This window comes from Pelophylax lessonae (genome assembly GCF_965119305.1).
Source record: "Pelophylax lessonae genome assembly, chromosome: 4".
Classification (NCBI taxonomy): Eukaryota; Metazoa; Chordata; class Amphibia; order Anura; family Ranidae; genus Pelophylax; species Pelophylax lessonae.
In genome coordinates this window covers 381424133-381450680 of record NC_138771.1, presented here as the reverse complement: position 1 = coordinate 381450680, position 26548 = coordinate 381424133, and the positions used below count along the sequence as shown (strand labels likewise).

The following is a 26548-nucleotide window of genomic DNA, read 5'->3' as shown; positions in this document are numbered from 1 at the left end:
TTCTACCTGACACAACTTCTCCTACCAAAGAGCATATTTCGGGTAAGAAATTGGAGACTTGCACTCTATTTCTCCTGTACCCCTCTCTCTGATAGTCATCTTTATTATATTAACTTTATAGCTCATTTGAGTGTCATCTGACACACTTTGACTATAGACTAAAAATTATTTGCATTGTTTATTGTACAAACATGGAAAACAGTTCCTTCCTTAAATATCTTGCCATCTCTATCTACTCATAGCTCTGGCATCGGGCTATTCTGCACTGCAATGCAAACTATTTAAATTAGTTCTGTATTGGGACCTGTTGTCATTGGTGTTCACACATCACGTATTGGTAAGAAATCTTCTATGTACCCTTTTAATATATCTGTTGATACTAAATTGATATAAACATATCTGTCTTTTTTAGACATATTCAACTCAATATAAGATATATAATTAAGGATATATTGTATGCAACCCATGCATTGTTCCTTTGTTCTTTCTAGATCTTATGTTGGTACTATAGCTCATTATATTCTCCTGAAAAACGCGAAACATGTAGAGAAAATTAATTCTTCAGTGGGTCCCTCATCACCGGATACATATCGGTATGTACTATGATCTCTGTATGAGTAATAGCTCTTTATGGTATCTATACACCCTAGCGATGATTGAGGGTTATCCACACGCTACGACTGTGATGTTACATGTATGATCTATTTTTAATAATGTCTTGATTGTAATTTCACATATTTTGTTATATTTGTATATATATATGTTGTTATATATCTTAAATCTTTTTAACTATTTTTCAATAAACTAAATATTTTTTACGACATGAGTGTCATATTGCTGTGCCGGGAAAGTCCATGCTTCTAGCAATAGTAAACTTTTTCCAAATTTAATAAATAGGACGTGGCACAATCTTCATAAATGGTGTCCGCAATGGCCATCTTGTGGTGACACTATACTATCACATATTCACCTCCCTATGGTTGCCTACCCCTGCTCCACAGTATAGTAAATACCCTGTCACTGTCTATTGTTCCTCTTCAGCCTTCCTTGACACATTTATGTTTTTCATGTGGTGCAGTTTCAGTGCAGTGTATTTTATATGCATTATCATTCATCGCTGTGGAGGTTGTACTTAGCTGTAAACTGCACAAAAGATGCAGATACCAGTTTTTTGTGCGCTGTAAACATATCACCAAAATGCAGAGATATGAAAGCAGTCTCACACTCCCCAGGCAGAAGATTCCTTTAAGTGTAGTGGTCTAAATATGTACACCATCTATATTATACACTACCACTACCATAACAATAAAATTCCTTTTTGTTTGCAAAACTGTACATTTGTTTTATAACCAGACTCAGTAAGCGCTCTTATGTAGTTCAGTTTATATGACTTCGTGTTTCAAATGAGGAAGTGGTAAAGGAAATGAGCAGCCTGTTTCTGAGAAGTAAGCACTTGTACCAGGGGGGATGTTGTCACTTTTTTAGAGGCTTTGTCAGCCTACAACAGCATAAGAGGAATCAAAAAATACAGTTTTATGCCAATATTAGGCACATCTGCGCCACAATATTCGACAACATCATCAGGAGTTTTACGTTTGAATTTAGGTGTTCAGACATTGAACAAAACTGTGTAGCGCCAGATTATTTTCTTTTATGAACAGCACTGTCTTGTAAACAGAAAATGGATATTTGGAAAGTTCCATCTTGCACGGAAGTAAGCACATGGAGTCCGGATACTCTTATAGATTATTTTAGAAAGGTGAGTTATGTTTTAAAACTACTGAAAACAATACTATTACAAAACAGCTTTATTTTAGTGTTGCATACTACTAATGCCCAGATCGGTATTGTTGTAATTTATATAAACTTGTTTAATGCACAATACATTGTACTTAATACAAAAGTAACTTGTGTTGCAGTCAGTTTTATACATACAATATGTACTGTATATATGTATACACACGCACACACACACACATATGTATAAGATTATATGCTTGAGTTGAGAAACAAATTGGGGGGGTGAGTCTTTGCCAAAAAGGTTCTTTATATTGGACAGTTTTCAGTCAGTTGGGCAGCACAGTGGCTCAGTATTTTGCATTTCAGCATTGGGGTCCGCGCTGCAAACCCCAGCGAGAAAATTATGCGTGAAGTTTGCATATTCTCCCTTTGTTTGTCTGGGGTTTCTCCTACACCTCAAAGACATGCTGGTAGTTTTACTGGCCCCTGCCTAAATTGGCCATAGTAAGTGTACATATAAGAGAGGGACCTTGGATTGTAAATGAGGCAAGGACTGATATGTACGAATCGTATGTAAAATGCTACGTAAATTGACAGTGCCATATAAATACTTGTAATAAATAAATACATTTGTTTTCCTTCCTTTGCAGTGTAAGCTAAAGGACTGTGAAAAGATTGTTAAAAAACAAGGAATAAGTGGGAGAAGATTTTTGGTAAGCTTTTATTAAAGAGTTATTATGGTTCTTTGAGTGCTGTTCAGTGCCTATATATTTGCACAAGACCAGTGCTTTAAGTGGGCCGGTATGCACTGGTACTCAGTACCGCCACTTCCAAATATGGCTCTTGAGCATACCGCCACCTCTCCGTGTGCCTTAGCGTACAAGTATGCTCATTTTGGACATCTGCGCCCTTAATTGCCCCCCCAAGAATATTTCCAACTGCAGAGCCAGACCAGTCACCACCAGTGAGTCCCCCTGCTCCGGAGTCCCAGCCCAGGCCAGGGGGGGGGGGGGGGGTGCTCTGTGGGGACCCTGATGTGGGGTGGGGGGGGAATTTATAGGCTATAATAGAGTACCGGCACCTCTTTTGGGCCACTTAAAGCACTGCACAAGACTGAAGAGTGAATATATTTATTAGGGCAACAAAGCTAGATAGCTGTAGCTGAATGAGAGAACTGTGCCAAATTAAAAAGAAAAATGGTTAGAAACAAAACTACAGACTTTTGAGCCAGGTGGAATTAAAGAGGAACAATACTCACCTCAACTCCAGTAATGCGGCATCCCCGCCCCGGCCGCTGACATCTTTGGGCTGCGATGATGCCACTTCTGTGCATGCGCAGGTGTTCAGTTAGATTTGGCATTGCCGAAGTTGTACAGTGAGCTGCGTGTGCTTGGCTCACTGTACAAGGGCGGACAGGCGGGTAGGTAGCTTTAATACAGAGGAGACAAAGCATGTCTCTTCCGCATTAAAAAAAATCTAGCCTGTTCGCCAGTTTTAATTTCTTTGCCTAAAGCTTCACTTTAAATCAGTATTAAACCAAAAAACAAAACTTTTTTTATTCCAAAAGGAATAAAATTGTTGCTGTAACTGCTTAAAGTGATAGTAAGCTCTCAAAGTACACTTTTCTCATTTAAATAAGCAAAACATACTGTGCAAATCGCTGTCTTTAGATCTCTTTTATGCTGCTTACTTTTCTTGCGAACCGTTTCTGTTTTCTTGCATGAAATCACCGGCATATGCGCATAATGACTCCTGTCTACGGCCTGCTTCTTGTGCTGTTAGTCCCTAGTGATAACATGCCATGCCTCAATCGTGTCCTCTCTGTGGCATCGCTCCGTAATCCCGTGAGAGCACATGTAAAGGAGGAGAAAAGGAGATTGCCTGTATTGTATACAGACACTGTACTCTTGCATGCGCAAGATTTCTTATTGGACATATTATATTATATCATTGCCCTCCACACTGTTGATTGTGTATCTACATTTTGACTTTGGTGACCCTATGGAGTGTATCTACTAAATGCTGTGAGTCACGTTGAGATTTCTGTCCCTTGGTATTATGGAGTTCTTATGCGAGGATGGTCGTATGTTTTGGTATGAACTTGCCAAGCACCACCTGTGTTGCTATTTTATAAGAAAGATATGGGTAAATGGTCATCACGATGGGAGCACAGCACCCATGCATATAGAGCTGTAAAGTTTTGTACTAATATAAGCCTATGTTATGGTTTGGATAATTGGTTGTGTAGCCACGCTCAGAAGGTTGGTATCTCCTCCCACAATCTAGGAGGTCATGTGGTGGCCTTCTCCACTATATTTAAACCAAGGACTCAGCCATGAACCTTAGGCTCTGAGGAAGAGGCATGGCCTCGAAACGCGTTAGCCCTTTGTCTTTACGAGACATTGGACTTATAATAAGGACGTTGCTCTATGGAATTGATATGCTGGACTTTATCACATGTTTGTGAGTAGTTTATTTTTAACTTTTTCAATAAAAGCCCACTGAGGATAATGTGCTAGGCTGGTGCGCCCTTTTCTTTGTTCTTATTTGCAATGCGCAAGATTTCTGACAGGGAGAAACAGGGCAGAAGCCCAAAGCTCTGCGGACACGAAAGACAGTAGTAAACATGGTGCTGGCTTCGGACAGAGAGGAACAAATTTTTAACTGCACCAAATACAAGTAAGAGACATTCCAAGTGGTCACTGGACAGAATGTATTAGAAACCTTGAACATACCAACTGCATTGATTAGGAGCGCTCGAGGCGCAGAGTTTACTACCGCTTTAATAAGCATTAGCTGGAAGTTAAGTTTAATTTGTTTGTCAAGTCTATCTAAATCTGCTAGTGCATCAAACACTGCCCTGTCCCCAGATTGACAATGCTGCTTCCCAAAGGTGCCTCTGTTCTCCCTCCAGTGTAGAGGGGACACCCTAAGACAGAAAAAGGTGTCATTGGCTGGAACACCAGAAAATAATTTAAAAAAAAAGAGAAAAAGAAAACAGGATCGTAGAATATACTGATGTTTATACTCAGGATCTTGCTGACAAATAGATCCTGAGTATAAAAAATCTGTAATTCTTACATATGTGTGCAACTGGCCTTATACTCACCTGTCCTCTTCCAGCCAGATATCATCAGTGAGGCCACAGAGCCTGGGTCAAAATCTTTAGTGTCAGACCCACAATGATACTATGCACTTTCCACACTAGCATAGACTCCGCAAGAAACTCAACAATGAAAAAGTAACATTTCTTTTTGTTCTAGCCGCAGTAGCTAGATGGTGTTGCCAAACATTTTTTTTTCTATGAGCAGCATTATTTAACTGACACCTCTTTAACAGAAGTCAATGCAAGTCGGACCAAAAGTAGTACAGGAACATTTTTTTTAAAGGCCCGTACACACGATACGAAAATCGGAAGTAAAATTTCGTCAGACTAACGATCTGCTGATTTTTGGATCCTTAGTATAGTGCTTTCGACAGCCGATTACGAATTTTCGGACGAAAAAAACTGGATGTGCAGGCTATAACATTTTTATCGTACATCAACACAGCGTCCGATTTTCATTTAATTAGTACAGTTTTCGTCCGAAAAAAATCATAAGAGCAAGACTAGGCATGCTCAGAAACAAAAGAACACATACAAAACAATTCAAAACATGACATCAATTCTGAAGTTGAATTCTGTTGTACGGGAATTTTCGTATGAAAAATAACCTCTTCACTTTCCATATGAGACTAGCATGCAACAAAAAACGGACGAAAGATCGTTCGATAATCTGATCGTGTGTACGAGGCTTTAGTCAGAATGACTCAAGTTGCTTCTATTAGAACGGTTCCATTGCACTTACAGGGGTGCCACTTGTGATGTGACATGTGCTCTCAAAGTCAGAGCGCATATTGCACCATGTTGCATCAGTTGGTTTATACATAAATATTTATTTATGTTTTTGAATAACGACCAACGCTTGCTGGCGCTTGAAATCACTGACTTGCTCGTACTGTACTGAAGACTGACTTCTGACACTCTGGTTAGCTCAAAAGTCCTTCTGCTCCCTCCAGTCCTTCCTGACCGAGGTAGCCTTTAGTAACACTGCTGCAATTCTCAACACTGTACACTGCACGCTGTACACTTCCACTGTACACTGAATACTTCAGGGCCCAACCACTGGCACCCCCTTTACTCTTCAGGGTCAACACTGGCACCCCCTTTTACTCTTCCTGCACCAGCTAGCTAGCTCCTGGATCCCTCTGACCTTCCCTGGAGTGGTCCCCTCTCACTAGGCAGACCCCCAGGGGCAGTTTGCAGTACTCACAACTGGGAATGCTTTCCTGAAACTCGACCCCTCTCCTCACACCGGATCCTCTCTGCAACTCAGCTCAGCCCTCTGTCCCCTCAGGCAAGCCGCCTGGGACACCCGATTCCTCTTGATAGGAGGAGAGACAGCCGTACTCTCCCTCCTGGGACTCTGCTTCCTGCCAAAGATACTGCGTCATGTGCTCCCCTCAAACTTATACCCCCTCCCAGAATGCTGTGCGGCATAATCTGCCCTTCTGGGATAGATACAAGCCTGGGTGAGCCATTGGCCAGGTTTCATTGAGTGGGGAGACTCCCCAGTCTCAACAGCCACTCCTGGGAACCATGACAACCTAGCTGAAAATCATGGCCCTGCTGATAAGCAGTCAAGGCCTACTACACTTTACCTAGCACCTACCTTGTAGGGTGCCTACATTTGTCTTTTGAATATTTTGCATATATTTGTTTACATTATTATGTCATCATCATGGACCCTAAGTGTCCTTTCATACTATCTGCTGTCCGGCGCGGTCCCTTCTCTGCTCAGCGGGAGATCGATCTGCAGATCCCCGCTGAGCAGGCGGGATGACAGCTCCCTCTCCACTCTGTGTGCGGAGATGGAGCTGTCAGATCCCTGCTGTCCCTTATGGGGGAATCGGATTCGATCCGATCCCATCTGATCCGATCCGCTGGACGGATGGAAAATAGGGTTTCCATCCATCCAGATTTCACAGACAGGATCGGATTAGGATAGCAACGGGGGTCAGCGGACATGTCTCCGCTGCCCCATAGGGATGCATGGAGGATCCGTTCAGGTCTGCCTAAAAAACTGACAGGCGGATCTGATCGGATCGTTTGCATGAAAAGGGCCTAAAGCTGCATACACACTATTCAACTTTTGTGGTTAGATTTTCTTCATATTTACCTTTTTTTGTGTAGTGCAAGGGCCTGCCAGATTGCATACAAATTGAAAGTGTTTAGGTTTTTTCCTCATATTATATGGTTTTGGTAAATCTAAAGGAAAAAGTCTTCAGAAAATCTTATAGTGTGTATGGCCCATTAGAGTTAATTGCCATGGATCTTTGTTTCCCATTAATGAGTTTCACCTGTGGGACCTTGCTGGGTGAAAGGGCTGAGTGCTGGCTCGACACTAGAAAAGGACATGTGCTGCCTGTACCCTGTTAATCAGGAACTGACATGACTTTAATTGGTGCTAGGCTCGGTTCACATTGGTGCGATGGAAAACATTGCATGTGATTCCTATCGCACTGCTGTGCAAATCACATGCAATGTCTGTGTGATGCAAATTCAGCCATACAGTTTGTGCGAACCCCCTAAATGGGTTAACTAGACTCCGGACTGCAAACTGCAACCAGATGTGTGAGCCTAGCCTAAAAAAAAATGAATGCAGCCATTGCATCCAAGAAATGGTAAGCTGCAATATAATAAATACGATTGCTTTTATGTTTAATTCCACTTTTACCGAGTAGCTTTGATGAGCAGATGTTTTGTTTATGTTATTAAAGTGGTTGTAAACCCACTTTAAAGACTTTAACCTATAGGTAAGCCTATATTAAGGCTTACCTATAAGTGCTGTAAATTTCTCCTAAACATGTACCGAGATATTTACGTCATCGGCTGCCACCCGTGCCGTTCCTTCAGAGCCCTGTGCCGTGAACGGCAGCTCCCGCGCGCATGGGCGGGAGTGGTGTAATTACGCCTCCGGCCAATCAGATGGCCGGAAGACGCGAACTAGGAAACAGGACAGCCGGACATGTTGGCCGTCCTGTCACTGAGCGGGCGGCACTGCGGGGGCTTAGTTTTAAGGTAAGTATTTCATAATGAGCTAGTATGCGATGCCTTTGTCTTTACAGGTTTTTTTTTTTTTTTTCATTTTTTTTGGGGGAGTTTACTTCCTCTTTAAATGAGCTTCCTGTACAAAGCCCTCCTGCATTTCTCTCTAGACTCTCCTGCACTGGCACTAACCCCTCACCCAATACAGCTACATTTCTGCTGTTATTTGCTAGGCTGAGCTGCATCTTTGATATCCGCTCTTCTCTGAGTACCATGAGAACTGTTACTTGTTCCTCATACACAGAGCAATGTAAGGCTGTGAGGTGGTGTAATGTGCAGGGTGATCAGTGAATTTCACAACTATCCTGCCGCACTCTCTGTTCCATTTCTGTATCTGATGGACACAGAGAGGTTGATTTACTAAAACTGATGAGTGCAAAATCTGGTGCTGCTCTTTATAGAAACCAATCCGCTTCCAGGTTTTTTTGCCAAAACTTAAAGCGGAGCTCCACCCAAAAGAAGAAGTTCTCCTTTAAGCACTCCTGGTTCCTGGTACCTGGTTTTGACAGGTGAACTCGCTCCCGCTTCCATTGCCTAGGTGATTCTCCTCTCCCCCTTTCTCCTTGTAGTCTTCTAGACTGTCGGACTATTCAGCAGCCGCAGCGGGACTCACACATACGCAGCTGTGAAGCCGTAGGCTGTTACAGCCGGATGCCCACAGCTGAAATGCTGATTCAGGCAGAGGAGAGGGAGAGGTGACCACATCACTGACATCCTGGGACAGGTGAGTGTGTGTTTATTAACCACTTCCCGCCCGTCCTATAGGCGATTGATGGCGGGGAAAGTGGTTGCATTATCCTGACCGGACGTCATATGACGGCGGCAGGATAATGCGCTCTCACACTGACACTCTCACACTGACACACTGCATCTCCATAGGCTCTTTACCATGTGACCAGCCGTGTCCAATCATGGCTGGTCCCATAGTAAATAGGAAGAGCCGTTGATCGGCTTTCCTCAGTACGTGTCTGACAGGCACTAGTAAAGGAGAGACGATCTGCGGCTCTCCTGACAGGGGGGGGGGGGTCTGCACTGGTATTTAGATCATTGATTACCAGTGCAGACCCTTGGGGGGGGGTGCCACTAGAACCACCAGGGATGCCCACCCATGACCCCAGGGATGCCCACCAGTGCCCTCCCCATCAGTGCTGCCCACCAGTGCCTATTATTGCCATCTATCAGTGCCGCCCACCAGTGCCCATTATTGCCCACCAGTGCTGCCTATCAGTGCCCATCAGTGCTGCCTGTCAGTGCCTATTATTGCCATCTATCAGTGCCGCCCACCAGTGCCCATTATTGCCCACCAGTGCTGCCTATCAGTGCCCATCAGTGCTGCCCGTCAGTGCCGATCAGTGCCGCCTATCAGTGCCCATCAGTGCCCACCAGTGCCGCCTATCAGTGCCCATTAGTGCCCATCAGTGCCCATCAATGCCGCCTATCAGTGCCCAGCAGTGCCGCCTATCAGTGCCCACCAATGCTGCATATCAGTGCTACCTATCAGTGCCACATATCAGTGCCTATCAGTGCCTATCAGTGCCTATCAGCGCCGCCTATCAGTGCCACCCCATCAGTGTCACCCCATCAGTGCCTCCTCATCAGTGCCTGTCAGTGCAGCCTCATCAGTGCTTATCAGTGCAGGAAAAACATATTTATTTACAAAATTGTATAACATAAACAAAAAAAACTTTTTTTTTTTCAAACTTTTCGGTCTTTTTTTTATTTGTTTAGCAAAAAAGGAAAAACCTTGCGGTGATCAAATACCACCAAAAAGTAAAGTATCATTGAACACACAATATAAAAAACTATTAATAAATGCTGTAAATGCTGTATTACATGCTATTACATGCTATTCATACTCACTTTATGAGATTAGATTTATGTATTTTGCAAAAAACTGCTTGATCCTGCTGCTCTCTATCTCCCCCATCTGTTCATGTCCCCAATTCAGCTAGGGATTCTGCAGCTGTGGTGGCAACTCTGCACATGCTCAGTTTTCAGTGAGTTTCTGTGCTAAACATTTTCTCCCTATCACATCTAAACAGCCCATGTGACTATAGAGTCACATATATGGGCGTATACACATCCTGCAACACCTCAGAGTGGAGAGATATCTACCTATAATAGGTTTGAATATTTGGGGAGAGATGGAGATGATGGAGCTGATCGCTACATCACCTCTCATACCTTTGACCTAGGTAGACCACCTACCCGAGAGAGTGGTTATATGTATAATGCATATTGTATTATCCTTCAGAGATTGGTGGATATAGTGCAGATAATCCACGCCCTCATCAATTTAGACATGAGGGTAATAACAATGAGGGTAATAACAATGGCCATTTTTTTCCCAGGAAGGTACCCAAAAACAAAAGGGTAAAAGATCCAAAAGAGGGTCCAAAGGGGGGAGGAGGATCCGACCTAAAAAGAAGGTGGGTCTAAGTGATGCGGGTCTTTTCAATCTCAGTTCAGCTAGTCTTTCTGATGAAGAAAAGGGTGTGTTAAATAATGGCCTTTAGTTTGCTCCCCCCCAGGTTACTCAACAAATTTTAAACTTTTATGGACCCGCAGAATAATGTTCTTAAAATCAACATAAAAAGGTATTTACTGTCCAATCCTGTTCACCCCTCTCAGACATACTCTATGGGGATTAGGAGTACCACCTTCGCTAATGCCTCATTGTTTAATACCCCAGGACCCGTTGCCCCTTCTATTTCAGTGTTTAAAGACCTAGTGGCTAAAGACCTGGAGCAATTGCAAATTAAAAAGTCCAGGAGTAATCAGGCATTTTACAAAGGTCTAAAGCTTTTGAAACAACGCAGTGATATAGTGGTGAGACCTGCGGACAAGGGGGGGCATCATTATTTTAGACTCTGAGGCCTACAAACTTGAAATTAACAGATTGCTGTCAGACCATGACACGTATATACCTTTGGGAGGTAATCCAACCCACAGATATAAGAAGGAACTACTTTCTTTAATAGGCATGGGATTTCAGAAAAAAACTATTGACCAAAAGGGAGAAATCCTTCTTGGTTCCTAGTGCTCCTAGGGTTCCTGTGATCTATTTTATACCAAAAGTGCACAAAGACCCAGTGCACCCCCCCTGGAAGACCTATCATCAGTGGAATTGATTCCGTTACATCGAGGGTGGATAATTATAAAGATTTCTTTTTACATCCACTGGTGGTTAAAACACCTTAATTTTGGAGAAATTCCACCCAGGTAATTACGGAATTGATGAAGATAAAGTGGAAAGATAGTTATATTCTAGCTATGGCCGATGTTACGTCACTTTCCACAATCATCTCCCATCATCATGGGAGAGAAGCTGTAGCTCAATATCTGGATACAGATACTCTGCTGGACATTCACAAAGACTATATTTTGTCCATCTTAGACTTCGCTTTGGGTCATATTAATTTTTGATTTGGGGGTACTTTTTATCTACAACAGAGAGGAGTGGCCATGGGCGCAAAATTTACGCCCAGTATGGCCAATCTTTTTATGGCTAAATGGGAGGAGGATGTCGTTGCTGCAAGACCCAGGCCTGAGCTTGTACTGTGGAGGAGGTACATCAATGACATCCTCCTCCCATGGGATGGGGACTCCGATTCCCTAGTAGAATTTATGGCCACTCTTAATAGGAATGATAGAGGAATTCAATTACAGTACGTATTTAGCAACACGGAGATACATTTTTTGGATTTGAATTTTAGAGTGAGTGATGGTGATATTGTCACCACTACTCACTTTAAAGAGACTGACAGGAATGGTTTCATTAATACCGATAGTTGTCACCACTCAGCCTGGTTACGCTCTGTTCCTGACAGTCAATTTCTATGGTTGAAAAGGAACTGTACCAACAGGATTGATTTTCTGAAGGAAGCCTTACTGTCAAATGACGGCGGATCGGTGCAGCTATTGTTCTGGGACGCCATCATATGACAGCGCACCAGAACTGCCTCTCTCACGCGCCCGCGGGGGGCGATCGTGGCCACGCCGTGTTGCTAGGACCCGGCATGATCCCGATCTCGGTAAAGAGCCAATGACATGGCTCTTTACCCATGTGATCGGCTGTGTCCAATACCAGCCGGTCACATGTAAATGAGGAAGTGCCGTTTATCGGCTCTCCTCGCCTCACACTGAGTGTGTGGCGAGGAGAGCTGATCAGTGGCTCCTCCTCACAGGGGAGACAAGGACAGGTAATCAGGGTACTGATCATCAGTGCTCTGATTACAGAAACGTGAAAAACAGTGCCAATCAGTGTCTACCTTCAGTGCCCATAGTGCCCACCATCAGTGCCCACAGTGCCCACCATCAGAGCCCAAAATCAGTGCCCACAGTGCTGCCAGTAAGTGTCCATCAATGCCTGCTCACCTGTGCTGCCCATCAGTGTCCATCAGTGCTGTCCGTCAGTGCCCATTAGTGCCACCTGTCAGTGCCCATCAGTGCAGCCAGTCAGTGGCCATCAGTGCTGTCCGTCAGTGCCCATCAGTGCCGCCTATCAGTGCCCATCAGTGCGGCACATTGGTACCTCTTCATCAGTACCGCCTCATCAGTACCCATAGGTACCACCTCATCAGTGCCCATCAGTGCAGCCTATCAGTGCCCATCAGTGCCGCCTCATCAGCGCACATCAGTGAAGGAGAAAAATTATTTATTTTCAAAATTTCCTCACAGAAAATAAGAAACTTTTTTTTTTCAAAATTTTCTGTCTTTTTTCTTTTGTTTGTAAGAAATAAAAAACCCTGCGGTGATTAAATACCAACAAAAGAAAGCTCTATTTGTTTGATAAAAGTGATAAAATGTTTTATGTGGGTACAGTGTAGCATGTCCGCGCAATTATCATTTAAAGTGTGACAGCGCTGAAAGCTGGAAATTGGCTTGGGCAGGAACGGGGTGAAAGTGCACTGTATTGAAGCGGTAAAAGAAAGATTTTTTGAGAAAGGGTATGATAGCATAGAGATGGATTTGGCCCTTGTTCGTGCTGATCAAAAAAATAGAGAGGAACTGCCCCGGAGGATTTGGCTGCTCAAAGACCAGGCCCTATTTTGCGATTCGGCACTGCGTGATTTTACCGGACAATTGCGAGGTCGTGCGATGCTGTACCCAAATTAAATTTTGACGTTCCTTTTTTCCCACAAACAGAGCTTTCTTTTGGTGGTATTTGATCACCGGTGCGATTTTTTTTTTTTTGCGCTATAAACAAAAAAAGAGTGACGATTTTGAAAAAATAATATTTTTCACATTTTTTTATATGAAACTCTCAAATAAAACCAATGTAAAAATCAAAATTTTTTAACATTTTAGGCCAATTTGTTTTCTGCTACATATTATTGGTAAAAAACAATCGCAATAAGCGTATTTTGATTGGTTTGCGCAAAAGTTATTGCGTTTACTAACTACGGGAAAGATTTATGTCATTTTTATTGTTTTTTTTTTAACTAGTAATGGCCGCCATCTGCGTTTTTTTTTTTGCGGGACTGCGACTTTGCGGGGGACAGATCGGACCCCTGACTGACATTTTTTACACTTTTGGGGGTACCGGTGACAGTACTAAAGTAATCAGTGCTATCAATATGCACTGTTACTGTAAAAATGACACTGGCATGGAAGGGGTTAACTTTACTGGTGATCAAGGGGTTAAGTATGTCCCTAGGGGCGTGATTCTAACTGTGGGGGGGGGGCGTGGCTTGTGATGTAATCACAGAGACATACGATCCTACAAAGCAGGTTAGCATAGCCTCTGTGATTACTTTAGTGAGAATGAATGTGTTTACATCAGCCGTCTGTCTTTCTCCCTCTCCTGAGGGAGATTGCGAGTGGCCGGTGGCCATCGGAGCCGCTGGTCACACGCACTGGCTCCCCAGAGAACGAGCGGCGGTGCTCGCCCCCTACAGGCTCGTGAGCCAGGGACGTAGGGCTACGTCACTTTGCCTGTAAGCGGCTGAGTGACGCAGTAAATAGTCGTTAGGCGGTCGGCAAGTGGTTAATACCCAAACCAGCAACCAGTAATGACTCTTTTAAATACGCTTTTTTTTCCACTTACTCTCTTCAACACTTTTCTGTAAAGAAAATCTTACAGAGACATTGGCATGTACTATTAAATGATGGAGTACTGGGCCCCCATTTGCCCGATACACCCCAGTTGTTTTTAGAATTGCCCCGCTTCTTAGGCTAATGATAGCCCCGAATGTGTTGGATCCCCCAAACACTACATCCTTCTTTCAAAATAATGGGGGATTTTTTTAAGTGTAAAAAATTTGCTATCTGTAAGATCAATGCTTTGAAAGACAGGAAAAGATGAGTTTCCGTCTAATTCCACACAGCATAAACTTAAAATTAAACCATTTATTACTTGCACAACCAAGCACGTGGTATACCTTATTAAGTGTCCATGTGGATTGAAGTATATAGGTCAGACCATAAGAATGTTACAAGTTAGACTCAAGGAGCATGTAGCAAATATTCTTAAGGGGTACCCCAAGCATAGTGTTTCCAGACACTATGACTTATTCATGCGAGGAATCCGGCTGGGACGGTTTTCCTGGGAATAGACAAATTCTCTGGAAGTTGTAGGGGTAGCAATACCACAAGGGGGGGGGGGGGTCTAGATTGGAAACCAATTGGATATGCAAAGCCAAAACATACAGCCCATTTGGCATGAACATAGAATGGGATGTAAATGACTTTATTAATAATTGAGATGTGTAACTATGGAAGATATAAAAATAATATTTTTTTTTTTTAAACACTCTCTTTCTTAACAGTATTTTTTAAGTGGGTTGATACTATATATGTTTATTTTTTTTATCATGTATAATTATATGTGGCGTTTGCTAGATGTGTTGTAATAGGATGTAGTTTTAAAATCTAACCACAAGATGGCATTGTTTTCCGGCCTGCGTTATTTTATGGACTTTTATCAGGTTACTATATGCCTGTGAATAGGAATAAGACCTATGTGTTTTTTGCCAATTCCTTATTTTTATAATTATTTTCATGATCTCTTGGGGTTAAATGCTATTTGGCATAGGATTTGTGGGTGTCCAATTTGATCTTGCAAGTAGGAACTGTCTCCTTCCGGCAGTTGGAACGCAACCATAAGATCCGCCTGCCCATATTGACTGCAATTATAAATGCTCACCAAGGAGCGTAGTTGGCCACGCCCCTGACGACGTCGCTTGATGACAAAACGCGTAAGATTAAGCCAAGGACGCACGGTGAGCTTATATCCATCTTGACAGATGGATATAATTACATTATGCTGGGAGTAGGATGCCGTTCAATATGTTGTACCTACCTGTAAGTGATTTTATTTATTAAAGTGGATGCAATTGGTTACACTATGAGGAATCTCTCATTTATTCCCATATGATGGTATCTGCTTGAAATACTGAGGAAAGGCTGATTCGGAGGATGTTGGAATTCAATACTGCTGACACTCATTGAATTAACTGTTCGTCTGCCTACATAGACCTTTGTAATGGGGGTCTATGCTATCTGGTAAGAGGCTGCCATATTGGATGGTGATTTCCTTAACACATGATTTGAGGTGCTTCTTCTCTTTTTGGATGAGGAGTTTGGGAAGACTTTATAGCGCTGCACTTTCACCTAATTTTATTGTTTTTTATCTTCTGTACACATTCGAAGATTTTGTGCCGGCTGCTTTTTAGAATTATTTTAGATCCAGCGCAGTATATCTATACCACTGTATACACAGTGGTAAATGACCTGTAGATTAACCACTTTAAAACCAAGCCTATTTTTGACACTTGGTGTTTACAAGTTAAAATCATTTTTTTTTTTTTTGCTAGAAAACTACTTAGAACCCCCAAACATTATATATATATATATATATATATATATATATATATATATTTTAGCAGAGACCCTATAGAATAAAATGGAGATCATTGCAATATTATTTATCACACCGTATTTGCGCAGCGGTCTTCCAAACACAATTTTTTTGGGAAAAAATTGACTTTTTTGAATTAAAAAATAAGAAAACAGTAAAGTTAGCCCAATTTTTTCCATAATGTAAAAGATAATATTACGGCAAGTAAATAGATACCCAACATGTCATGCTTCAAAATTGCGCACGCTCGCGGAAAGGCGACAAACTTTGGTGCTTAAAAATCCCATAGGCAACATTTTAAAAATTTCTACAGGTTACCAGCTTAAAGTTACAGAGGAGGTCTAGGGCTCAAATTATTGCTCTCGCTCTAATGATCGCGGCAATACATCACATGTATATATCATAGGTAAAAAGGCGCTGGTAATCTTAATATATCACGTGTTATAAAAATTAATAGGTGATTTAAAGTGTAATATATGTGATTAAAAATTGCTACAAATATATATATGATCTACTATTGGTGCAATTAGCAAAGAAAAGTGCATACCAGTGCAATTTCAATTCAGAAGTGTTTGTGCTTCTCAAAGTAAATTAATCCACAAAGGTGTGGATCAGTGAACCAATAAATAGATATATAAAGAATTCCATACAAAAATCACATAAGAATATATAAAAATATAAATATATAAATGTGCTCCAAGTAGTGTTTAAAAATCCAGGCAATAGCATGCAATCAAAATTGTGCTTGGTGGATTCTTATTAATCCCTTCACAGTGCTCCAGGTGCTGGGATGTGACAACCGTCAATTAAGAAGTGCTTGTGCTTCTCAAAGTAAATTAATCCACAAAGGTGTGGATCAGTGAACCAATAAATAAATATATAAAGAATTCCATACAAAAATCACATAAGGATATATAAAAAAATCACATAAGAATATATAAAAAAGTATAAATATATAAATGTGCTCCAAGTAGTGTTTAAAAGTCCAAGCAATAGCATGCAATCAAAATTGTGCTTGGTGAATTCTTATTAATCCATTCACAGTGCTCCAGGTGCTGGGATGTGACAACCGTGGCCTCTTACCAGCTAGCAGCAGGTCACAAGGACCCCCAACGCCTGTGATCCCTTTATTGGGTGGATCAGACCTCTCCTCGATTGCTTGGATCTCTGGCTCCTATATTACTCGAGTTGGACCATGTAGTCCCCCCATACACATAAAGATATAGAAGAACAAATAGCCTCCAATAGTGAAATACTGTTTTATTCTCCAAAAAACATACACTATAAGGTGACAATTAGCCTCTTACTATTTGTTGTGCCCTCCTGGCACTGGGCAATTCGGCAGTACAAAATCGTTTTTTTGGGTCTTAGGAAGATATTCTCCGGGGATCTGCAGCACCCTGTATCTCCTTTCCCCCTTTCTTTGTATTGCAGCGGTGGATGTGTATCCCAACCTCTGTTCCGAATGCCTCTGTGTGTTACTTCCGGGTTAGCATTGACCACAATGCATTTCGCTTAACGAGCGTCCTCAGGCAGTCTGTGCTGGCCCTGTCAGTCACATCTTAAGTATCGCTATCTCTATTATGATTGGCCGGTGTTTAATTTTGCTTTTGTAGCGCCATTCATTTATTTTTATTGACATTAAGTGCCGATCTGTATATTTAACAGGATGGTATCGATTTATTACGTGACCCTTTTATTTTATGTGTATTTGACATTTGCTGCAAATCGCCCGGGTATATTCCTATTCCCCGCATTATACAAACAGCAATTCACATCCAATAATTCTTAAAAACACATAATGTATTTCCCACAATTATAAAACTATTTATATCTAGTATTAAATCTTTATTAATAAAACATTATAAATAAAATTGAAACTAGACATTATAAAATAAAAAATAAAAAAATATATATCTTTAATTGACGCCATCTAGTGGTCATCTAATTTTTCCTACATTCTTTTTAGTGTAATTCGGGACTATAACTCCATCTAGTGGCCATATATAGGAACAATTATTTTTTATTTTATCATTCTTATGGACATAGATATTAATTTATAGGGACATATGCTTATTAAAAAGGTACAGTGTACATTATAAATTTTTTAAAATAATATTATCTATATAAAAATCCATAATTTGTAAAAAAAATATATATATAAAATGGATATATAAAATATAAATATGAGATATATTATCTAAAGGCAAGGGATATAATCAATTAAATTCCTAAAAATTATTTAAAAAGCAATTAAGGTCTATGTCTGCATTTAACCCCATGGGTTTTAATGTTTTTAGTCTATGGATCCATGCGGTTTCGTTCTGCGATATCATTTTTCGCATATCTGAGCCTCTCCAATGACTGAATATTTTGTCAATTCCACAGAACCAAAGGAGGGAGGGATCTTGGTTGTGGAAAATTCTGAAGTGATTGGACAGGCTGTGCTTTTTGAAGCCTTTCTTTATGTTATCGACATGTTCTCCTATCCTAATTGCTAAAGTGCGGGTCGTGCGTCCGATGTATTTTAATCCGCAAGGGCAAGTACACATGTATGTAACAAATCTAGTGTCGCAGGTGATGAATTTTTTAATCTCAAATTCCCGATTGTCCGCGGAGAAGAACTTGTGTTCAATCCTTTTCTTAAATCTGCTTGTCCTGCATGCTTTACATCTTCTGCACCTATAGAAGCCATTTTTTGCGAAAAACATTTGTGGTTTTTTTGGTGGGTCTGGAACATTTTTTGATAGGATATTCCGTAGTCCCGGGGCTCTTTTATAAATAAATTTTGGATTCTTTGGGAGGAGTGTTTTTAAAGTGTCATCCCTTAATAGGATGTGCCAATTTTTCTTTATGCATTTTTCAACCTCTTTGTATTGGGTGTTGAATCCCGTAATAAAAGCTAGTTCAAAGTTTGGGTTTTCTTTCTTCTTTTTCTTCTTATTCTTTAGGAGGTCTTCTCTCTTCAATTCGGATATTTTCTTTTGTGTGATTCTCAGGTCTTTCTCTTTGTATCCCTTTTCTCTGAATCTTTCTATTAATTTATCTGTCTGTGTATTGTAGTCTTTTAAATCTGTACAATTCCTTCTAATTCGGGTGAATTGCCCTTTTGGTATCGCTTGTATCCAAGCCGGGTGATGGCAACTCCTCTTAGAGATGTAGCCATTAGTATCCACCTTTTTAAAGAAGGTTCTGGTGTTTAAAGTGCCGTTGTGCTTAAAGATCTCCAAGTCGAGAAATTGCACTGTATTTTTGTCCATATTACCTGTAAATTTGATCTGATATTTGTTTTTATTCATTTTCTTGAAGAAATGTTCCAGGGATTCTTGCGATCCTTCCCACACAACCAAGATATCATCAAGATATCGGCGGTAATACTTCAGTTGTTGTGGAAGTTTTGAGTAGATATCCTCCTCTTCCCATTTGGCTAAAAATATATTTGCTACGCTGGGAGCATAACGTGCTCCCATAGCTACACCCTTTATTTGGTTATAGTACTCATTCTTATACCAAAAATGATGATTTGACATAGCCATATTCAGGCCTTCCAATAGGAAATCTCTTTGTGGTTCCTTTAAATTGGTGTATTTTTCTAAGGCCCATTTGATAGCCCTTGATGCATCCTTCTGTCTGATGTTCGTATATAATGATTCCACATCGATCGATGCCAATATTGTATTTTCGGTGATATTTATGTCCACTAGTGAGGTTAATGTTTCCTTGGTATCCTTTAAAAAGGATTTTCCAATAGCAGCTATAGGCTGAAAAAATGTATCCAAATATTCACCCATCCTAGCATATAAAGATTCTATGCCACTGATTATGGGTCTTCCCGGTGGCTGCTGTAGATTTTTATGAATCTTGGGGATTTGATATATCACCGGCATACGAGGGGCTTTAATATTCAGGTATTTTCCTTCTTTTTTGTTCAGGAGGCCCTTTTTCATCCCTTTATTAATCCACTGTATCATTTTGGCTTTCAATTTATTTGTAGGATTTCCAGGTAATTTAACATATGTATCTTCATCATTTACAATACGATCCAGTTCCTTGATATAATCTTCTTTTTTGAGAATCACTAGACCCCCTCCTTTATCAGCTGCTCTAATAATGATATTCTTCTTTTCTTCCAAACTTCTGATGGCTTCCCAAACTTCCTTTGTATTTTTAGTTGGCTTCCTTTTCATCATCTGTACCTCTTTTTGAACAATATTCCTGAACACTTGGATATATTGGTAGGTACTGGATTTAGGATTAAAAACTGATTTGTTCCGAAGTTGGGTATGTTGGTATTCTGTTTCTTCCTCTCCTCCTATCCCTTTCTTGTGTTGTTCCGCAAAAAATTTCTTAATATTAAGTTTTCGTGTAAACTTTTCTAGATCGATAAAAGTCTCAAAATGATCTAGAGATTTAGCAGGGGCAAATTTCAGTCCCTCTTGTAATATTTTCAATTCTGATGGTGTAAGTTCCACCCCTGCTAAATTGAATATCCCTTGCTCTAGACGTCCCTTTTCCGTTTTCTTTCTCCCTCCTCTACATCCTCTTTTTTTGCGTTTTCCCGCATGTTGGCCCAATAATTGTCTTTCCAAGACCTCTCTTCCCCCTGTTGCTTGAATTGTCCCGAGGGACCTGGCTTTTGTCCATCATTGGGATGAGGGTAGATATAGTGTTCTGAAGGTCCTGGTCTTTGGCCATCTGAGGGGTATGAGTAATGATGTTGGTTGTTCCTATATTCCTGATGGGAAGGGAGTCGTTCTCTCTCTCTATACATTCCCGAGGGTTCCTGTCTTAATCTGCCCGGCGGTTGATAATATTCTTGGTCATTTCTATATGTTGTCTGTCTTTCTCCTCCTCTTTGTTGTTGGTAATTGTTATAATTATCATATTGATAGTTATTTTTCTTATATCCTCTCCCTCTTCCCCGTCCTCTTCCTCTCCCTCTGCCTCTCCCTCTCACCGGCTTAAATTGGGGTTGTTGGAAGGTATGTTGGGGTGTATAGGGTGTAGAGTTGGAGTTCCTCCGTTCATAGTTATGATTTTCCCTTATTTTTGGGTGTTCCATATATCTAGGAGTAGAGAATTCTTCTCTATTCCTTAAGGGTGAGAATCTATTACTTGTGGGTATCAAGATGGTATTGGCAGTAGTGTCCCCCTCGTCATCTTCACAAATGATGGGAGTCATCTCTTCTCTCCTTATATTTCTATGTGGTGTTACCCTGAAGTCTTTCATAAGGTTGTATCTTACGTCCAGGCTATTAGGTTCCCTTTCTGGGGATGATTCCCTTGAATTAGTACCTATTACTTCTTGCCATTTGTAAACCACACCCTTTTTGTAATCTTCTATGTCACGTTGGTATTTCTTTATTTTTTTCCTTTTTATCTCAATGTCATATTGTGCGATATGTTTTTGCATCATTGTTATTTTATCTTTATATTCTTGGGTCTCGTTGAGTGGAGCTAGTTTTTCTTTAATTATTTGTATTTTTGATTCTATAATACTGAGTTTGGTTTTCCTCCTTTTAGTTAAGAGTTCCATTAGTTGTTTCTCTTTATTATTGAAAAATTTGAACCATTCCTCCATAGAGGTTTTGTCCTCTATTCCATCATTGGGATTGACATCCCATCTAAGGCGTCTGGGGGTAATATCTTCCTCTATGTACCTATCAAAGGTAGTGATATCCCACCAGGTTCTTATTTGTCTCTCCAAATTATATTGTAGCTGTTTAAAATTTTGGGACATATTAACCTCATTAATTGATCTTTGTTGGAAGATCTCACTAGAGTTATAGGTTCTTTCTTTTAATAAGTTAAATACATCCATTTTCTCAGTTGCTTTAGAGCCGGCTGCCATTCAATAGATACAGAGTATCTAAAATAGCAATAAAAAGAAAAGAGAAGGCGCCTGGCCCTTTAAATAAAAGATTGTTGAACCTGCTGCCCTTTTAATTGTAATAAAACAATAAATAGGTATATATCATAGGTAAAAAGGCGCTGGTAATCTTAATATATCACGTGTTATAAAAATTAATAGGTGATTTAAAGTGTAATATATGTGATTAAAAATTGCTACAAATATATATATGATCTACTATTGGTGCAATTAGCAAAGAAAAGTGCATACCAGTGCAATTTCAATTCAGAAGTGTTTGTGCTTCTCAAAGTAAATTAATCCACAAAGGTGTGGATCAGTGAACCAATAAATAGATATATAAAGAATTCCATACAAAAATCACATAAGAATATATAAAAATATAAATATATAAATGTGCTCCAAGTAGTGTTTAAAAATCCAGGCAATAGCATGCAATCAAAATTGTGCTTGGTGGATTCTTATTAATCCCTTCACAGTGCTCCAGGTGCTGGGATGTGACAACCGTCAATTAAGAAGTGCTTGTGCTTCTCAAAGTAAATTAATCCACAAAGGTGTGGATCAGTGAACCAATAAATAAATATATAAAGAATTCCATACAAAAATCACATAAGGATATATAAAAAAATCACATAAGAATATATAAAAAAGTATAAATATATAAATGTGCTCCAAGTAGTGTTTAAAAGTCCAAGCAATAGCATGCAATCAAAATTGTGCTTGGTGAATTCTTATTAATCCATTCACAGTGCTCCAGGTGCTGGGATGTGACAACCGTGGCCTCTTACCAGCTAGCAGCAGGTCACAAGGACCCCCAACGCCTGTGATCCCTTTATTGGGTGGATCAGACCTCTCCTCGATTGCTTGGATCTCTGGCTCCTATATTACTCGAGTTGGACCATGTAGTCCCCCCATACACATAAAGATATAGAAGAACAAATAGCCTCCAATAGTGAAATACTGTTTTATTCTCCAAAAAACATACACTATAAGGTGACAATTAGCCTCTTACTATTTGTTGTGCCCTCCTGGCACTGGGCAATTCGGCAGTACAAAATCGTTTTTTTGGGTCTTAGGAAGATATTCTCCGGGGATCTGCAGCACCCTGTATCTCCTTTCCCCCTTTCTTTGTATTGCAGCGGTGGATGTGTATCCCAACCTCTGTTCCGAATGCCTCTGTGTGTTACTTCCGGGTTAGCATTGACCACAATGCATTTCGCTTAACGAGCGTCCTCAGGCAGTCTGTGCTGGCCCTGTCAGTCACATCTTAAGTATCGCTATCTCTATTATGATTGGCCGGTGTTTAATTTTGCTTTTGTAGCGCCATTCATTTATTTTTATTGACATTAAGTGCCGATCTGTATATTTAACAGGATGGTATCGATTTATTACGTGACCCTTTTATTTTATGTGTATTTGACATTTGCTGCAAATCGCCCGGGTATATTCCTATTCCCCGCATTATACAAACAGCAATTCACATCCAATAATTCTTAAAAACACATAATGTATTTCCCACAATTATAAAACTATTTATATCTAGTATTAAATCTTTATTAATAAAACATTATAAATAAAATTGAAACTAGACATTATAAAATAAAAAATAAAAAAATATATATCTTTAATTGACGCCATCTAGTGGTCATCTAATTTTTCCTACATTCTTTTTAGTGTAATTCGGGACTATAACTCCATCTAGTGGCCATATATAGGAACAATTATTTTTTATTTTATCATTCTTATGGACATAGATATTAATTTATAGGGACATATGCTTATTAAAAAGGTACAGTGTACATTATAAATTTTTTAAAATAATATTATCTATATAAAAATCCATAATTTGTAAAAAAAATATATATATAAAATGGATATATAAAATATAAATATGAGATATATTATCTAAAGGCAAGGGATATAATCAATTAAATTCCTAAAAATTATTTAAAAAGCAATTAAGGTCTATGTCTGCATTTAACCCCATGGGTTTTAATGTTTTTAGTCTATGGATCCATGCGGTTTCGTTCTGCGATATCATTTTTCGCATATCTGAGCCTCTCCAATGACTGAATATTTTGTCAATTCCACAGAACCAAAGGAGGGAGGGATCTTGGTTGTGGAAAATTCTGAAGTGATTGGACAGGCTGTGCTTTTTGAAGCCTTTCTTTATGTTATCGACATGTTCTCCTATCCTAATTGCTAAAGTGCGGGTCGTGCGTCCGATGTATTTTAATCCGCAAGGGCAAGTACACATGTATGTAACAAATCTAGTGTCGCAGGTGATGAATTTTTTAATCTCAAATTCCCGATTGTCCGCGGAGAAGAACTTGTGTTCAATCCTTTTCTTAAATCTGCTTGTCCTGCATGCTTTACATCTTCTGCACCTATAGAAGCCATTTTTTGCGAAAAACATTTGTGGTTTTTTTGGTGGGTCTGGAACATTTTTTGATAGGATATTCCGTAGTCCCGGGGCTCTTTTATAAATAAATTTTGGATTCTTTGGGAGGAGTGTTTTTAAAGTGTCATCCCTTAATAGGATGTGCCAATTTTTCTTTATGCATTTTTCAACCTCTTTGTATTGGGTGTTGAATCCCGTAATAAAAGCTAGTTCAAAGTTTGGGTTTTCTTTCTTCTTTTTCTTCTTATTCTTTAGGAGGTCTTCTCTCTTCAATTCGGATATTTTCTTTTGTGTGATTCTCAGGTCTTTCTCTTTGTATCCCTTTTCTCTGAATCTTTCTATTAATTTATCTGTCTGTGTATTGTAGTCTTTTAAATCTGTACAATTCCTTCTAATTCGGGTGAATTGCCCTTTTGGTATCGCTTGTATCCAAGCCGGGTGATGGCAACTCCTCTTAGAGATGTAGCCATTAGTATCCACCTTTTTAAAGAAGGTTCTGGTGTTTAAAGTGCCGTTGTGCTTAAAGATCTCCAAGTCGAGAAATTGCACTGTATTTTTGTCCATATTACCTGTAAATTTGATCTGATATTTGTTTTTATTCATTTTCTTGAAGAAATGTTCCAGGGATTCTTGCGATCCTTCCCACACAACCAAGATATCATCAAGATATCGGCGGTAATACTTCAGTTGTTGTGGAAGTTTTGAGTAGATATCCTCCTCTTCCCATTTGGCTAAAAATATATTTGCTACGCTGGGAGCATAACGTGCTCCCATAGCTACACCCTTTATTTGGTTATAGTACTCATTCTTATACCAAAAATGATGATTTGACATAGCCATATTCAGGCCTTCCAATAGGAAATCTCTTTGTGGTTCCTTTAAATTGGTGTATTTTTCTAAGGCCCATTTGATAGCCCTTGATGCATCCTTCTGTCTGATGTTCGTATATAATGATTCCACATCGATCGATGCCAATATTGTATTTTCGGTGATATTTATGTCCACTAGTGAGGTTAATGTTTCCTTGGTATCCTTTAAAAAGGATTTTCCAATAGCAGCTATAGGCTGAAAAAATGTATCCAAATATTCACCCATCCTAGCATATAAAGATTCTATGCCACTGATTATGGGTCTTCCCGGTGGCTGCTGTAGATTTTTATGAATCTTGGGGATTTGATATATCACCGGCATACGAGGGGCTTTAATATTCAGGTATTTTCCTTCTTTTTTGTTCAGGAGGCCCTTTTTCATCCCTTTATTAATCCACTGTATCATTTTGGCTTTCAATTTATTTGTAGGATTTCCAGGTAATTTAACATATGTATCTTCATCATTTACAATACGATCCAGTTCCTTGATATAATCTTCTTTTTTGAGAATCACTAGACCCCCTCCTTTATCAGCTGCTCTAATAATGATATTCTTCTTTTCTTCCAAACTTCTGATGGCTTCCCAAACTTCCTTTGTATTTTTAGTTGGCTTCCTTTTCATCATCTGTACCTCTTTTTGAACAATATTCCTGAACACTTGGATATATTGGTAGGTACTGGATTTAGGATTAAAAACTGATTTGTTCCGAAGTTGGGTATGTTGGTATTCTGTTTCTTCCTCTCCTCCTATCCCTTTCTTGTGTTGTTCCGCAAAAAATTTCTTAATATTAAGTTTTCGTGTAAACTTTTCTAGATCGATAAAAGTCTCAAAATGATCTAGAGATTTAGCAGGGGCAAATTTCAGTCCCTCTTGTAATATTTTCAATTCTGATGGTGTAAGTTCCACCCCTGCTAAATTGAATATCCCTTGCTCTAGACGTCCCTTTTCCGTTTTCTTTCTCCCTCCTCTACATCCTCTTTTTTTGCGTTTTCCCGCATGTTGGCCCAATAATTGTCTTTCCAAGACCTCTCTTCCCCCTGTTGCTTGAATTGTCCCGAGGGACCTGGCTTTTGTCCATCATTGGGATGAGGGTAGATATAGTGTTCTGAAGGTCCTGGTCTTTGGCCATCTGAGGGGTATGAGTAATGATGTTGGTTGTTCCTATATTCCTGATGGGAAGGGAGTCGTTCTCTCTCTCTATACATTCCCGAGGGTTCCTGTCTTAATCTGCCCGGCGGTTGATAATATTCTTGGTCATTTCTATATGTTGTCTGTCTTTCTCCTCCTCTTTGTTGTTGGTAATTGTTATAATTATCATATTGATAGTTATTTTTCTTATATCCTCTCCCTCTTCCCCGTCCTCTTCCTCTCCCTCTGCCTCTCCCTCTCACCGGCTTAAATTGGGGTTGTTGGAAGGTATGTTGGGGTGTATAGGGTGTAGAGTTGGAGTTCCTCCGTTCATAGTTATGATTTTCCCTTATTTTTGGGTGTTCCATATATCTAGGAGTAGAGAATTCTTCTCTATTCCTTAAGGGTGAGAATCTATTACTTGTGGGTATCAAGATGGTATTGGCAGTAGTGTCCCCCTCGTCATCTTCACAAATGATGGGAGTCATCTCTTCTCTCCTTATATTTCTATGTGGTGTTACCCTGAAGTCT

General features: G+C 40.0%; 1 protein-coding gene across 1 annotated transcript in view; it reads left to right on the top strand.

The window, feature by feature from the left end:
* The first annotated feature begins 1475 nt into the window (after positions 1–1475).
* The window catches only part of LCP2 (lymphocyte cytosolic protein 2), a 325994-nt gene continuing 300921 nt past the window's right edge, over positions 1476–26548 (top strand). The window contains exons 1-2 of the mRNA XM_082256323.1: positions 1476–1759; positions 2391–2453. Of these exons, the coding sequence (XP_082112449.1) occupies positions 1682–1759; positions 2391–2453 (141 nt within the window). The 5' untranslated portion in view covers positions 1476–1681. The remainder of the gene's footprint in view (positions 1760–2390; positions 2454–26548) is intronic.